General features: G+C 48.5%; 1 protein-coding gene across 1 annotated transcript in view; it reads left to right on the plus strand.

The window, feature by feature from the left end:
* Nucleotides 1-16,496, plus strand: part of LOC146171744 (uncharacterized) — a 54,133-nt gene extending 37,637 nt beyond the window's left edge. Inside the window, exon 4 of the mRNA XM_084586338.1 lies at nucleotides 16,345-16,496. Within this exon, the coding sequence (XP_084442464.1) occupies nucleotides 16,345-16,490 (146 nt within the window). The 3' untranslated portion in view covers nucleotides 16,491-16,496. The remainder of the gene's footprint in view (nucleotides 1-16,344) is intronic.
* Nucleotides 16,497-17,302: the final 806 nt, after the last annotated feature.

The raw sequence follows: 17,302 nt of genomic DNA on the forward strand, positions 1-17,302 counted from the left end.
ATTGGCGTAACCATATATATGTGGCATGCACTGGCGCACAGCCGCGCCGCGGTGCACCGGCACGGCCCGCCATTATTGCGGTGCACGTAGCAGACGACCTAGTACATTGCTAGTGCGAGTGTTGTGCCTCGCGCTTATGCGGTTCTCGTGGCTGCAGCGCTTCGTTTGCGACTCGTGGTGTTGACACTGCTATCCAGGGTCCCGCGAACGCGTTTGGATGGCAAACAGTTTTAACTTGTGCAAGTTGCAGTCAGTTAGAAAACAGCGGTTCATGGTGGTGTTCTGCGCAGTTTAAGCTGCACCAACCGGTCACGAAACGGACGCAGCGATGAACATTTGCCTCGTGTGGGGCTCTCGATATCAAAACCAAGACAGGGAGGGTGCTCGAAGACGGCAGCGCTTTCGTTAAAGCGGAGGGCTATATGGCTGGAAAGAACTCGTAGAGAGGGCCCGAACGACTCGGCGACCCACTACCGCATGTGTGGTGCGCACTTCATACCGTCTGAGCGAAGTATCTGTAGAGAGCCTTCGATTGTGGAGCTCTTACAAATGCATTTGGTCCTACGTGGTGCTTCGAACTTTAATTGATGACCAGTGTACTACATGGACGAGGGACACCCTGACCGGGCGCCGAGTTTGAACCAAACTACAAGACCGCGCTTTTTGTAAGGCTGCAAATGACAGGTGCAAGTCAGAATTTTGCACAAAAATATAAGAAGAATGAGGAGAGAGGGGGAAGGTAGCAATCGAGCCGCTGATTTGTGGAGTCCAGCGACAGAGGGTTGCTTTTTTCCTAGGTACACACTATGTCGAGAACGGGCACGCGTGAGATCTGTGATTGCCGACTCTGATCCGTCAGGTGCACGAAATGTTGTCACGACGATTTATCGTTACTAAGTAAAAAAAAGGAAACCACTCCAATGTGAGAGCATGCCTCCCCCAAGCCAGCCTGCAGGTACAGTAGCCGTGGACAACTTCGCCATCAACCTTGATAAGGACCCAAGTAGCACACATTACGTCGCCCACCTGGGGTCCGTATGGGCAAGTTGGGCTTGGGCAACCAGAAAAATACCCATGAGGGCCCCCTTTAGGGATCAAGCGGGCAAGCCCAAATGGGCTTGCCCCTGCGTTTTCCACCTGTGCATCATATAGGCATGGAAAGGGCTAACTGAGTACATATTCCAAAATCTGGCCCTCAAGGGTCCCGCTGGGGGAATTTTAAGGCGATGAAAAGAACATTTGGGCTTTGTTTAGAAAACGCCTAGGCTAATCTCATTGGGGCAGCCCACTCAAAAGCCCAATAGGTCCCACATGGCCGCGGCGGGGTTAAATACGGGTATGCCCGCACATTGCCTACATGGGAATCTTGAGGGGTACTCGAGGGAAAGTCAGAAAATGTATGCTTCGTGCACAAAATTCCTGGGCTACCTCAAATGGGGCTGCCCACCAAAAACCTAGATAATTTCCGCATGGCCTGTAGCGGGGTAGGAAAGTGCTCCTTCCCGCTTCTGCCTGCATCGGTCTCTTGCGGGGCCCTTTAGGGCATATCAGATGCAAATGTGGGCCTAAAGAAAATACAAGACGGGCTAGCCCGAATGGGGCTGCCCACTCAAAAGTCGAATAGGTCCCGCATGGTTTGCGGCCGGGCTGAAAAGCAGAAATGCCTCCACGCTGCCCATTCGGATGTTTATTTGGCTACTTGTGGGCAAACGCAACATATGTTCGTATTCCATGCGGTAAAAATAAAATAAGCCCAATTGGGGCGGCCCATGAAAGCCCGAAGTGGGCCCCAAATTGGCCGCAGGCGGGCTTACCGCTCTGAAACGTCTCCACCCTATCTTTAAGGCACCATTTTATTTACGTAAGTCATGTTATACCGGCCGCTAATTGCTTCTTTTGGAGGTTTTGCATAACTGTCCTAAGCATATCCATGCCATGAATCAAGACTATCTATTTTTACTCTAAAACCTATAGTAATTATGCAGTACTGCCAGAAAATATGCAGCAGTAACTGTTCCGCTTTACGAGTATGTACTGAACTCCCTGCTAATTTTTCCTGCGCATTATTATTCTACACACAACACAGAAATAAATATTCAGACCAACATTTTGGGGGTAATGTGCACCAGCCCACATTATTGTAGTGTTGGGAATAAATTTCTCTTATCTGATTGTCGATTACAAGGTAAACAAACAGTACACATTGTTGCACACCTGATGATTAATGAAACTTGGGCAGACCCGAAAATGCCAGATTCAACCCACGAGGGCAGCACGTGGGCTAGCACGAAACGGACTGGCCTCCGCAAAGACCGCGCCGGTACATTTCAGGTACTGGAGGGATTAATCGACTTAAAAATTAAAACCTTGATAAATGGGGCGGCACTGCCTGCACAAACGTAGGACTCATTAGTGATTTTGGTATGGTGCACACATTCGGCTATCTGGGCTGAATGCCGGCAGCCCTATTTGGGCTGCCCACACGGATACAGATTGATACCGATCGCGGCAAAATTGGGCAGCCCACGCGGGGCCCGTATGGGCTGCCCCCCCCCCCCCCCCCGGGCTTAAAGCGGCCCCCGACGTCATAGCCCACTTTGTGCTACTTAGGGAGTCATGGATGAAAGAGTGGTTTTTCGCTAAATGACTATGAATGGCGCCGCTGAAGACGCACAGAGCAGAAAATGGCAAATTTTAGCGCGTGGTCAAGACTGGCTCGAAATCTGTGGTCGGAAAACACTTGCCTGTCCGATCACAAAGACGTTACCATCGTGGAGCACTTTCACCTTTCACTGCTTAACCAGACCATTCGCAAGGTAATTGTGCGACTGAAGACTTTTGTTTGCATTTTAACTGATCTCGGGTCAAAAAGCTTGTCCTGCGGACAAAATAGTAGTATATGACCACTGTATCCACACGTGGATAATTTCTACATCGTCGGTCAACTCGTTGTTGGCCAAAGTCAAGGGTCATCGCCAAACCATTTCCTGGCTTTTGTCACGTATCTGTCGCATTTAACCCTGGACAGACCTTTCGCGTACTCGCTGATGTTTCATCAATGCCGCAGGTCAGGTGCTGTGCAATTGACAAGGCAGCACACCTTTCACTGCCACACGAACCGCATACAAAGCACCGCGACCACGAGGCACGATACCCGCACCAGCAAAGTGCACTAGGTCCCCTGTGCAGAACACCAGTAGGAATTGTTGTTTACCCGTTAGATGCAACGTGTAGTAGTCCAAACGTTTTGCCGTCTAAACGCCACCGTGGTACCGTGGCCGGTAGCCCACACCACCAGTCACAAAGCGCTGAAACCACGAGACCCGTCCAGCAATGCCCTAGGTCGTCTGCATGGTGGTCGTCTGCTACGTGCACCGCAAAAATGGTGGGCTCGATACAATCAGAAATGACAATGAAAGATACAGAAGTAAAAAATCAGAAGATAGTAAATGTGAACACGTATGTCAAAAGCTAAATAATTAGCGCGACAAAAAAGATAGCGCCCCTAGGCTTTCGTTTAAACCTGACGAGATAGCGTCAAATTTGTAAATTAGATATGACTCACGCGTTTCTCTATCATGATGCCTCCTAAAACCTGACTGTAAAATGGTTACTCTTAATTTGTGTAACGAATTGCCAAGAATGCTGATGTGTTTGGAAAGCGGAAGATTGGGGAGAGATGTGCAGTGAGCCTTAAGGTCGTTGAAGCGTAAACAGAAGGAAGTTTCGGTTTGCTCTATGTATTGCTTATTGCACACTGAACACTCCAACAGATCGATTATATTTCAATTGATTTATTGGTGTCTCTTCATTGCTTTGCGCAAAGCGAAAACCTTCTCAGAGAGCAACGTGGGCACAGCAGCGGCCCGCCTGTTCCATGTCGACGCCTTTCTTCCATTCCCATTAGAATAATATCACTGAACAAAGCCAAAACAGTTGTGTGAATGCAACAATAACTCAGGAAATATAAGATTTTACGTCTCTACAGCACTTACTAGCACAAGCTGTAGCACAGTAGCAGCAGATAAAAAAAATGCGGCGTAATGAAGAGAAACAACGTATTCTAGTTACAGTGAAGATCCTTGATGCAGTTGTGATAGTGCATTCTTCCTTTACGGTTTGAAACCGTTTAGCCAGAATTTTCATGAAGATCTTATAATCTGTGCGCATCCCGGATATTGGTCTGTAAGCAATAACTTATTGAAGCTTGGCTTGGTCAACGTTTTTTGGTATTAAAATTGTATGAGCTGTTAAAAAAGACGGGGGAAGCATATTCTTGTCATAGACCTCATTAAATAATGTAGTCGTTGGTCATATGTGCACAAATTTTGCATATTGGCTTATTACACGCTCGGCAGCCTTCCGAGATGTGTAAAATTTTAGAAGTTAGCATGTCACGTAAATTTTTAACGCGATAGCGTTAAGGGCCCCATGTCGCAGAAAAGTCGGCGTCATCGTCGGCGGCCGCCGTCCCACGTCGTCCGGCGTTGGCCCTGAGCGAAAAATCCCAGAAGCATTAATAAATAAAAATGAGTAGGAAAATTTGCCGACCTGAGCAATCGATCGTGGGCCTCCGGGGTGCGAGACGAGCACGCTAACCACTCCGCCACGCCAGCTTTTTTTTTTCAGCATGGTATTTATTACATGGTTCTAAATTCACCGTAAAGCGTAGAGCGTAAATATACATTATTTACAGAGTAATCAGCCCGTAGGCGAAAAGTCCAATTGAAACATACAACACAACACCATACAACTAGAATACGACTTAGCACAACTTCACTAAAACGGTGGCAAGGGAAGACAACACATCCACAATGGCAGCCAGTCCGGTTGATAGTCACTATCTTCGTAAGTGTCTCCCATCGTAAGCCGGTGTACCATCTGGCCGAAATGAGTGCGGGGAAGACTAGAGGCTCGGCATTCCGATTCAACATACGCGTTTTCCACAGGATGTGCAGTCCAAGGAGCAAAATTATGTCAAAGGGTTCGTGGTCGTGTTCGTTGGTTATCAAGTAACGCACACTGTGGGAATTGAAAATAAAGTCTTTCTTCAATGTTCTTTGCAGAACATCCCAGAATAATATTCCATATTTGCAGGCAATAAAACAGTGTTCGATGGTTTCAAGTGTATCACATAACCGACCATTAAGAGAAGAAACGAAAATATTTTTTTCTGAAGCCACAATTTAACCGGCAAATCTTCGGCATGAAGTTTAAAGAAAAACGTTTAGTAGAAGGCTAGATCGGTATTTTGCGCACCCTTTTTAACACATCCTGCCCCATACATTTAGAATAGAGCGAACGATATAAGGGAGGCGGGAACAACATAGATATCAATTCTTGGTATACATTTTCCGTGAAACAGAGAATAAGTACTCATAAAAGAAGCGAACTGCAAGAAAACCTACTGAATTGTAAACTTCTTTCATAAAACCAAATAATAAGGGCCCATCGGTAAAGTTCGAAGAGGCCACTCAGTTTGGAAGAAGGTTCACAAGGTTAAGTTACAGGGATACTCTGGTAATTGGATCGGAGATATTACGGAAAAAGAAACGAACAACTGTCTGACATAGAGATGTGTCAAACCTAGTCCGCCAGCAGAAACAGGCCTGAATAAGTTATCGCGCCGCATAGGCTCAAAACTGGACGGTCATATGAACGTCGCAAACGTTCGGTGAAAACTGAGGATTTAATTCCTCGCGCAATGGAGTACCTGTAAAACATAATAAAGTTCTGTAGCCAGAAACATGTTACATGCCTGTGCTCGGCCAAAAATTAACAGGCGGTGCGGAACAAACGTCTGAGCATAGCTTTGAAGTGCCGTGACCCGCTCTTTCCAGTAACGCCCACTAAACTTGAATGCATGAAGGGGAACTCCAAGGTATTTAGGGGGAACACGAGACCATTCAATTCCAGCATAATGAGTCAGCATTGCTCCCCATGAATCGAACCACAGACCCGAACTTTCAGACTTGTTCATTTGAGAGCCAGATGCAATGCCAAACTGCTCAATGGTGATTGTAATTTTGTCAATCTTTGGTTTGTCTGTGCAGAAAAACGCCAAATCGTCGGCGTACGCAACCACTTTGACTACATTACTGAAGGCAGCATAACCACGGATACTGTGGTTTTGCAGTACACTCAAAGTGGCTCTAGGTAGAGGGCAGAGAGTAGCGGTGACATAGGACAGCCTTGCTTCACGGATGATAGAATTAGCACAGGCTCTGAGAGGTGACCATTAACAATCAAGCGAGTGGAACAGTTGTCGTAACAAAGTTGCACCCCTTTCAGTACACTTGATCCAAAATTTGCACGCTCGAGAAGAGAAAATAGAAACGAATGCCGGACAAGATCAAATGCCTTCGCAAGATCAATCTGGAGTAGAGCAAGCTGCTCATAAGAGCCAGAGCAAGATTCGAGAATAGTACGTGCAATATGTATGCTATTTTGTATGTAGCATCCCCTCAAGCCACACGTCTGATGAGGGCCAATGAGAACCGTCATGGCATACTGAAGACGATTTGATAGTACTTTCGCAAAAATTTTGTAGTCCACATTTACCAATGTGATTGGCCTGTAGCCATCCACTGAGAGCAATTTTTCTTTATCCGTACTCTTTGGAATTAAGACTGTGTGATTCCTAGTAAAGGACTGAGGAAGGACCCCCACATCAAAATTTAAAGCGAAAATCTGCAGCAAGACAGGGCTCAGCAATGGTTTAAAAGTTTTGTAAAATTCGCATGATATGCCATCAGGGCCAGGTATTTTAGAGGGGTAATTGGTCAATTGCGTGTTCTATTTCTTCCAACTTGAAAGGACCATTGATAAGAGCACAGTCTTCATCTGATAAAGGCGTTATAAGAGCTTTGAAGTTAGCTAGTAGATCCGAATTAGAAGTAGCAGAAGCGTCACTGAACAGTGTCGTGTAATCGCTCACAAACACAGAGATGACGTCACACGTTTTCGTTACTAGATTGCCATTGGACATCATTCCCGGTATCAATTTGGCAGTAGCATAACTGTGCTCATCAAGTAGAGCTTGTCGCGTAGGGGTTTCAGAGTGCAAAGCATGATTTGTACAAGATCGAACAAGGGCACCCCTGTATCTTTCGGCGTCCTGTTTTTGTAGGTCACACTTTACCCTAACAATTTTGTCTAAATATACTCCAGGTGCCTCACATTCTAATTCATAGATATTATACAAACTCTTATGCAATGTCCTCTCTTGAAATTTCCTGTAAAATGACTTAGCAGAAACAATTTCAATAGCTATCGCTCGCACCTCCTGTTTAAACAGCTCCCATGCAGCAAATATTGGCATGGCACCTGTCAAACACACTTGCAGCTGGGAGCGTATCCGAAAGGCAAACTCTTGATCATTTACAAGTGAAGAATTTAGCTTCCAAAGCTCCCATTGCTGCCGAAAATTTTGAACAGTAAGTTCTCCCGAGCCGAGAAACCACCATACAATGATCTGAAAACGAAACCGGTACAGTTTCACACAACAAATCACGGGAAATCAGCGTGGAAGAAACATAAATTCTGTCTTGGCGTGCGTGGGACCTCCTCTGAACATGCGTGAATAGTGTAGTTACATTATATGAGGCCCCTGTATCAATGAGTCCTGAGTCATCTATAACACGCGACAACACTTCACCACGTCTGTCTCTGTGTACACTAAGTCATTCAGGTAACATACACAATTAATGTCTCCCATTAGCGCAACATTCTTATCACAGTCTAGGAGGTTAGCCATGGCTTCAAACATATCAACACGTTCAGCTGCACTATTGAACGCATAAATATTGATAACTCTCCATAGCTTTCTGTGGAGCAAAGAATCACAGCTTATTAGCCGCCCTTCAGAGTCAGTATAGTAAGCTAATGCAGAATAAGGGAGAGCCTTTCGCAGAAACAAGAAGCAACCCGCCGAAAACCCAGTCACAATAACATTGTAATCAGACAAACAGGGTCCTAGTGCCCTCTCTGTATCATGCTCACTCTCAATCTTCGTTTCCTGGACGGCGACAAAATCAAGCCGCCTGCTGCTGAAACATCGACGAAGTGGCACCTGCTTCTGCGAGACCTAAGGCCTCTCACATTCAGCGTTGCAAACCTTAGCTCCTCAGGGGTCGCCATGGTGACCACACAAGTGCTAACTAGGCTTGTATTTGTCTCTCCGGAGATGGCGACGTCGCCTCCGGACCTCCACCACGACTGCGGGAACGCGAACGTTGGTATTTCCCCTTGTGTTTCGACGTGCGCCGGCGGCAGTGATGCTTCACGCTTACCAGATCACCATCTTCACTCGAGTCAGATGCGCATGTGCCCGGCGCTTATGAAGATGCTCTTCATCAGGAGGGGCGGCCTCAGTTGCAGGTAGAGTGGCCTGACCTGCAAGCTCTTCCTCGGCATTGACCTCAGTGGCTGGAGTAACCGGGGCGGCATCTTTGGCAGGATTAGAACAGATGGCAGGCTCCCTATCATATGCCGGATTCGGCGTCTCATATCGAGCCAGCGTCTCGCATTCCTTGGAGTCACCTTGAGGAACAACCGTTGTATTAGATTTGGAAGCCGTGTCCACAGTAGCGGCTGAAAGGGCACCAGCCGCATCAAGCACTTCTGTGGCGTCCATAATATGCTCTTGTAGAGCGTCGTCCGGGGGCCGCACACGATGCCGCAGCTTGTCCGTGTCAGCACACAGTTCATCACTTGAGACCACGCTCGAAACGACCCAACTCTCCCGTAACCGCGGCGACCCGAGAGGGCGTGCTAATGCCACGCGGAAGCCCGTGAAGAGCACGTTCGCTAGGTCGGTCTGTTCATCTGTCCACACCTCCGTTACGACCGCGCGGATACCGCGAAGAGCACGTTCGCTCGGTCGGTCTGTTATCTATTCACACCTCCGTTACGGCCACGCAGAGACTTCGCGGCCCGCGAACCCCGCCTGAGTTATGTCTCCCCTCAAACTTCGGAGAAGAAACGCGAGGACTCGATGCTTCGGGGAGAAGGCATTCGGAGCCGAGACGAGACGAAGCAGAGACGCGCACGAAGGCGCATCACATCTAGCCAGGCGACCATGTGTAGATCAACCGGATCTCTTTTTAAATATTAATAAACAGTTCGATTTTAACTCCTCATCTGGCCTCACTGCTATCATTGTGCAGCCGACAGGATCTGCAGAGGCATCTCTCGCACGCGAAGAACCACCGGAATCCACAGTGCGCAACAGAACAACCTGGCTGACGAGCTTCGAACTCGTGGACTACAGTGCAGTGGCCGTAAGGATGTTCTCGTCACACGCCTCCTGGACGACAACGTTCGCCTTCAGGGCTTGCTGGCTGCGTCCGAATCAGCTACCAGCCAGGCTGAAGCAGTAGGCGATGATAACGGAGCGGACACGGAGGGACCGACGACAGTCAAAATTCTGCAGGCAAGAGTTGACTAACTGGAACGGCTTGTAGCCCAACGACGCACGTCACACGCAGCGAGTGACGCAATGGGGCTACAGCATCCAGTGTCGACACGAACGGGGCATGATACGAACTCCCAATGCAACGACGGAAGGCTCGCGTCTACTACGACAACGAACCAACGGCCGGCAGACACAAATCGTGGTACACCTCCACAGTCCTCACGGGAGAACAACGCTCCAGCTCCCGAGGGTTTGCCAAGCCTGACTGAAATCATGGCCATGTTCGCACGCGAGCAACTGCAGATGACGGAGGTATTGTCGAGAGTGTCAGAGCCAGCTCAGCCCGTTCTGATCCAGTCAACGAACGACACCGCGTGCGCCATCCCCGAGTACGACGGCAATGCGCAACAAAATGTCCAGACGTAGATATCGCAGGTGGAGCTCGTTGCTGCGTTGGCACACTGGTCCCCATCACTGACACTCGCTACTGCAGCAACACGGCTGCAGGGAGCCGCGAAGGATTGGCACAGCTCTTACGTCATTAGTTGCGAATTGTGGGACTCAAGGAAGCAAACCTTTGCCTCGCGCTTCGACAGGCACGAAGGCTCACGATGCAGGAATTCCTGGACCTGCAGGCTGATCGAAGACTACGCTATTCGGAGATATTGGTTGAGTACATGTATTCGAAAAATGCTCTGCTTGACAAATCTCCGTACCCGATGGCGAACGAAGAGAGAATTTCACTGATTCTCAGCGGAATCGACGACGACACATGGGCTAATCCACTTGCTGCACAGCCCTGCAGCAATGTCACTGAACTGATCGACCGCGCAGTGCTACTCGACACCAGACGACGAAAGAGAGTCACGACGCAATCTGCTCCTGGCGGGCTAACCAGATGAGCAGCGATGGATCAAGGGCAGCGACAGACGGGCGCAGTGATCTCCGCGAACAGTCAAGGCCGCGAGAGCAGCGAGAACCGATGCAGGCCACGCGAGTACATACCTGCTTCAACTGCGGCACAACGGGCCACTTTTCGATAGAGTGCACGAAGCCGAAGACGCGAGCCACGATCGCTGAGGAACACCGCCGAGCAGCCAGATCCAACAGCGCAGGCAATACCGGGACGACAAACAGGCAAGCGAATTATTTTCTGCGATCAACGGGAGGGTATTTGCCCATCGTCAAGGGCCTCGTCGGCAACCAATCGGTGAGAGTTTGCAAAGACAGCGGCTCAAACGTGTTCATTTTTAACAAGAGCTCTGTGGGCCCTAACGTCCCCCCCCCAACCGTGGGCGTCTCCAGACCACATAGAAGTGCTTGACCGATGCATCAGACCGACACGAGTGGCAACGTTGGACGGTACTGTCGGGACATCGACCGTGCGGCTCGAAGAGGTCGTGATCGCGCCCTTGCCTAGTGCCGTGGATCTGGTTCTTGGTTCAAATTGGCGCCGTGCCGCGAACGTCGACGTCACGTTTAACCCTACGAACGATGTCACCCTCGTCCCAATACCGCCATCGGTGAGCGAACCGACCTTACACACTCCAGGCGCATGCAGTGTGAATCGTACTGGCGAGACGCTGATAGCAGCCTTCAGCAACCGTACAGTCATTGAAGAAATTTCACCAGAGAGCGACATCGGCTTCGTTAGATTGAACTCGAAGGGCCTGGGTCCCGACGAAAATTTCTTTGACGTGGTTGAAGAGCCCGCATGTAAAATGACCCGTGATGCGAACGCCAACGAAAGAAATGGGCCCCGCTCAATTCTGAATCGTCATGACGACGCGTTCACAGCGAGCACAGATGCGCTGGGACTTTGCGCTCACGTAGAACACAGCGATGAACTTAGGGACAACATTCCCGTCGCCACAGGGCCGTACCGATCTTGCCCCGGTAACCGACAGCTCATGAAGGACGAGTTCAATGACTACTTGGCTAAGGGGATTATCCGACCAAGCGAAAGCCAGTACTTTGCTCCTATCATTGTGATGGACCAACCACATCACCCAACTCCGCCCCGACGAATCGTACACGATTACAGAAAACTGAATGAGAAGACCATCAACCCACCGTACCCAATGCCAGTGATGAAAGATGTAATCGATGACATCATGCGAGAAGGCTCGATGTACTTCACCGTCTTGGACGTGAAGTCCGCCTTTCTCACGGTGCGAGTAAGGCCAGGCGACATCCATAAAACCGCCTTCGTTACGCCAGATGGAAAATCCAAGGCACCGCAGATAATGCAAGGAGTCAAGCGCGACACGCTTTACGGCACGAAAAGAACATCCACATACATGGACGATGTCGGCCACGGAGCAGCTACGATCCCCGAAGCGCTGTCACTGCTCGATGAGGCGCTGAGAAGAGTAATCGTCAACGGCCTAAAGATGGACATTAAGAAGCGTCAATTCGTGAGAGACGACATCTCATTTCTTGGCTATACGATCCCCGCAGAAGGGTGAACCCTGGACGAGACGAGATCGCAGCCGCCGACAAGTTCCAGCCTGAAAGCAACCTCAAGAAATTGTATTTGTTCCTGCAATTGGCAAACCATTACTGACGAGTTCGTGGATACGCGCGCCTGAGGATAGGCGGAAAATTTAGACGGGCCGTGTCAGCACACAGTTCATCACTTGAGACCACGCTCGAGACGCCCCAACTCTCCCGTAACCGCGGCGACCCGAGAGGGCGTGCTTACGCCACGCGGAACCCCGTGAAGAGCACGTTCGCTCGGGCGGTCTGTTCATCTGTCCACACCTCCGTTACGACCGCGCGGATACCGCGAAGAGCACGTTCGCTCTGTCGGTCTGTTATCTATTCACACCTCCGTTACGACTGCGCAGAGACTTTGTGGCCCGCAAACCCCGCCTGAGTTATGTCTTCCCTCGAACTTCGGAGAAGAAACGCTAGAACTCGACGCCTCGGGGAGAAGACGAGACGAAGCACAGACGCGCACGAAGGCGCACCACATTGCCAGGCGACCATGTGCAGATCAACCGGATCTCTTTTTAAATATTAATAAACGGTTTGATTTTAACTCCATCTGGCCTGCTATCATCCGCATAGGTAACGACGCACTCTTCTGCGGTGTGACCGAAGCGTCGGCAGTCGTCACAACGCGGCGTACGGCAGTGCCTATAAATGTGGCCAACCAGCTAGATGGTTTGAAATGGACAAAGGCGCGTCCATTGATTGCGGTGTTGTCTCAAAAATGTCCCTTAGAGAAGTGTATTGTGGCGTATAATAATAATTATGAGCATATAAATTACAGAATTACAGAACACGCAGTTAAGCGAGTGGCAAATTACTTTTCCGCTGTACTTCCTCTTCGCTTGGCGTGCACGTAGCGCCATAATGCATGTGGCGCACGGAATAAGATAGACAGGGCACGGCCTCCGAGATCTTCATCGTGCCGGCTCGGATCGGCAACGATGTTGCCGACGAACTACGACTGCAACTTGAGGTCCGCGCGTTTCGGCAAGGTTAACAAGTTAACGAGTGTTGTATTATGTGAACTGCGTCTTCTTGTCACTCAAAAGCGCGACAAGCAAATGAGTAGATGATGCGAACGGGGCACGATAACGCTATCGCGTTCCAAGGCAAAGCTTAAGCGTCCTTCAAATTTTTTGATCGTCTGTAGACTACCCTTGGCGGATCATGAATATCAATTTAAGGCGCTCGCTTTTTGTCCGATGATATTGTGATGCTTGCGAAGGATGCCAGTGACATTAAGAATTGAAGCTGATTGCGTCAGTATTAAGTTTAGTTGCCGGACTGAGTTAAGGCGATGGCGTGTCCAAGAGTGCTCTTCGGTCAATCTGATCCGCACGCGCAAACGTGTCAATTATTGAAGCGAGGTAGTTTTGTTCCAATAATGACCCTTTCAGGGCCAAGCAGTTGCGGTTGAAATTAGACTGATCAGAGCAGATTCGTTCGTTGCTTCTATTATAGGCGCCCAGGATGTCGTTTTGAACTGCCTTTCTGTAAGGATCAAAGCATCTGTCGCGTTAGCTTGGAGGTGTTCGTTTTGATGATCCCGAAAGACAAATCGCGTTGTTTGAAGCAGGTCGACCATAAAAGTACTCGCGTAGTCGCAGATTTCTGGCGAAGTTATCCAAGTCTTTCAAAAGTTGGAACTCATCAAAACCTCCGGGGCTGGTACCGAAATTCTACCCTCGTGACAAAGCACTAATTTCCTTACTGGATAAGTTATAGCAAAGAAGATTGATTATGTTATGAGAATTCGCTGGTTTATTTGATATTGTTTAAGTTGTTTCATCTACTGCCAAAGGTCGTGAGGACTCAGGCACGAGCACATCGTCACGAAGAAGCTTGCTTGCTTTTACCATGCCGATTTCAGCTTCTTTGTTGAGACAATATGTGTTCAACAACGCGATTGCTTGATCTTCCGCTTTCCAAACACGTCAGCATTACTGGCAACTCATTCAGCAAAGTAAGAGTAACCATTTTACATTCAGGTTTTAGGACTGAACATGATAGAGAAACCCATGAGTCATACCTAGTTTACAAATTTGACTCTATCACGGCAGGTTTAAACAAAAGCCCAGGAGCGCTGTCTTTTTTGTCACGCTAATTATTTGGCTTTTGACATATGTGTTCGTATTTATGATCTTTCGATTTTTTTTCTTTACCTTTAATTATCATTTCTGATTGTATCGAAACATCCAAGTGTGTTCTGTGCTTTGTTACGGGTCATATTTCTTGATAGATGCTGGCTTTTATTATCATTTCTGATTGTATCCAAACAGCCAAGTGTGCTTTGCTACGAGCCATATTTCTCACAGATAGTATGCCACATTGAAAAGGCGCCGCTGCGCTAAAAGATAGAAATAAAACATCAACATCGGACCTTGCAGGGGTGCAAGAACGAGACGGGGACTAAATAACAAAAAAAAAAAGCAGGACCGGGAGGGTACGGAAACAAAAGAGAGGGGAGGGGGGGAGAGAGAGAGAACCGTTAAGCGCAGCTCTGAATGCGGCGACCACCACCACGAAGCCGGGCGTCAGGGCGGCCCGTATCAGGTGTCCCGACGCGCGCTCTCGGGGAGGTGCAGAAGCAACAACCGAATGCCACTTGTTAGACAACGCCGAACCCGCAACGGCCACCGGCAACACCGCCAGCTGTGAGCTTTCACTACATTCCTTCTCTTGGTTTTACCGTGCGGCGCCCTTCCTCCCATAAACACCACAGCAGCATTTCAAACTGTCGTGGCGCCGCTTTTTCCACAGAAAAGGCGACTCACAAAAAAAGGGGGGGGGGGGGGGGGGGAATGCGCAGCACTGCTACCCCCCCCCCTTTAGTAAGTCAGATGTAAGTCAGATGTTTACTATATTTTCGAACGATTTTACTATGCAACTGGTAAGGGCTATTTGGTGTGTAACCGCTCGAACTTGTTGGTGATTTTCCAGGTTTCAGAAATGGAACGCCCGTTTTCCATGCCTCCGGTAATTTCCCAGTTATCCATATTTTATTTAAAAATGGCAAGAGTGCCCCTACGGCAGCCTGGAAGAGATGAGCTAGCATCGCGTAGTGTACACAGTTTGGGCACTGGTGCTGTTTGTTTTTCCCCAAGTGTAACACTGTTGTGCTCCTGTATTGTGAAAAGCTGGTTGTAAGATTGCTCCAGAAGGAAGTTTTTGCTTTTCTGCTATTTCTTTGTGTTTTTGAAACGTGTAATGAGATGAACTTGAGGCTTCTGCAAAATACTCTTCTAATATATTGGCCTGTTCTTCTAATAATGTCTGTGTTCCGGGTGTTGTTAACATTGGAAATGTGAATGGGGTATCCCCTCCAGTGAATTTCCGGACTGATTTCCACATTTCATTTTCTTTGAGTGCAGTACACTGTTGATAGAGGATACATATTGATAAGTGACAGAATGTTAGTTCAGGAAATCACAACAGCTGATGACAGGCGTAAGTGTTCTGGCAAGCACCTACCGTTGCTTCATCTTCGTCGTCTCTCTGTTGTCCATCGTTGTCTTCTTCAGTGGCATATACACAGCAATATTTTTGCCATGAATTTGTTTTTGCACTCCTTCGAATGTGGCCTGCCCTGGCCTTAGCCTTCTCAACGTTCAATAAATTCTATGCTCTGGGGTATCTACGGAGAGCTCCCCAGGCATTGTTCTGTTGTTGTTTTTTTTTTTTTTTGCTTGTGTGCATTCGTGTGTCCACCATACTCTGTACACCTCAAAGTAAATTGCTGCCCCGACGAACAACTGCCTGTGAAGAGAGTCCTTTCATTTTCAGGCCAAAGTAGATGCATGTTACAGATCAATCGTGTGGGTTGCGCTGTACCCCTCAGCGCTCTTCGTTTCATGGTAATATACAGATGGCAGCAGGTTGGTTCGAGACACAGTACATGTTTAGATCATGCGTTTGACAATATACCGTAGGCTCTAATTGTGTAAACTCACAGGTACGCCTATGAAAAGGCGATCAGGAACAATTCCTCAGAAAACATGCGCCAAAATGAGGAGGGAGCGAGGGGAACATTAAGAAAGACATTCCAGACTAGAAGAGTGCAATTAGGCAAGCAGGGCGCTCCATTGTTTTATCTCACCAGTCCCCCTCCCGTTATACTTGCTGCTCGCGCTAGGACCGAGCACTTGTACGTGTATGTGTGTGCATGTGTGTGGTTTCATGCACAAGCGCTTTTACTGATGCACGCGCGTTGCCTCCTCTTTTTTTCGTTAACTCGTTGGCGTATGCGAGGCGGAAAGGTAGTCGCGATAGCATTGTTGCCAACTTCAGCAGCCGGTCTTCTAGTATATTTGATACAATATTCTGGGCTAGCAGCAACCACCATGTGTTAGGCACGCCACTTTCCCTGTCCATTTGTGTAGTCAGTCGAGAAAGCTGTGAATGCACTCTAATGGAGCGGAACTTTCACCACGCAGACAATCGCCTGCACTGTGACTGCGCGCTGGGGCACCTTCGACGCCACTCGGACCGTCGTCTGCGCGCCCGGTGCCACTCGCCCGATGAGCTGAGAGGACGCAGCGTGCAGAGCCTCACGGATGCCGAACTCGGCTGCCCGCGCTAGCAGACGTAACGCCTGTCATGCGAATCAAAGAGCTTCCTTCGTCCACTGAGTCAACGCAAGAATAAATCGGTGTTCCGATTACATGGTGTGTATTTTTCTCGGCGCACGCTTACGAATTAAGTGCAAATTAAGCGTGCAGCGGTGGCGGAGGTGCCAAAACGTTTTTTAGGAGTTTTTGTAGCGGGAGATAAATGTGATTTGTAGCAAGAATTTCAGGTTTCGTAGCAAAAAATGCAAATTTGTAGCGGATGTTCCAGCTTTATCAGAAGAAAGAAAAAGTCCTTTTTAACAAACACAAGCTCCTGTATATAGCATGCAGGAAAGGGGAAAGTGTAGAGGAACTTTGTTGTTTTTTTGCGGAAATTAAGTTTGTACGTTTTCACTGTGACCACTGTCAGGCAAAAGCTTCCAAAGCCGGGCCAGAACTCAAAGGCAGTCCTTATACAGCGCCGTCAGTTCCGGAAGAAATCCAGAAATGTGCAAAATCACTCGAGATATAATAAAAACCAACAAGGTACAGGAAAACAAAGCGCGAAATTAATCATATCCCTTGAGCTGAGAACATAACACAATATTTTTATTAGCGGTTTCACATGTAGATCTGAATATGCAACTGTGAGTCATGTATTTGGCGGATTCACGTTTCGCAGAGCTAACGGAGGAGCTGTCGCACAACTTAATTAAAATGCAACCAGATCATTCTAGAAACCCACTAAGAGTAATAGCTAGAACGCTAAACGCCGGGAGGCAAAGCACCAGCTGTGAACACACCGATCCAAATGCGAAATTCTCAACGAGTCCTACTTGGCGCT

Source organism: Amblyomma maculatum, unplaced genomic scaffold (assembly GCF_055883805.1).
Source record: "Amblyomma maculatum isolate TAMU_Amacu unplaced genomic scaffold, ASM5588380v1 scaffold_18, whole genome shotgun sequence".
NCBI classification, from domain to species: Eukaryota; Metazoa; Arthropoda; class Arachnida; order Ixodida; family Ixodidae; genus Amblyomma; species Amblyomma maculatum.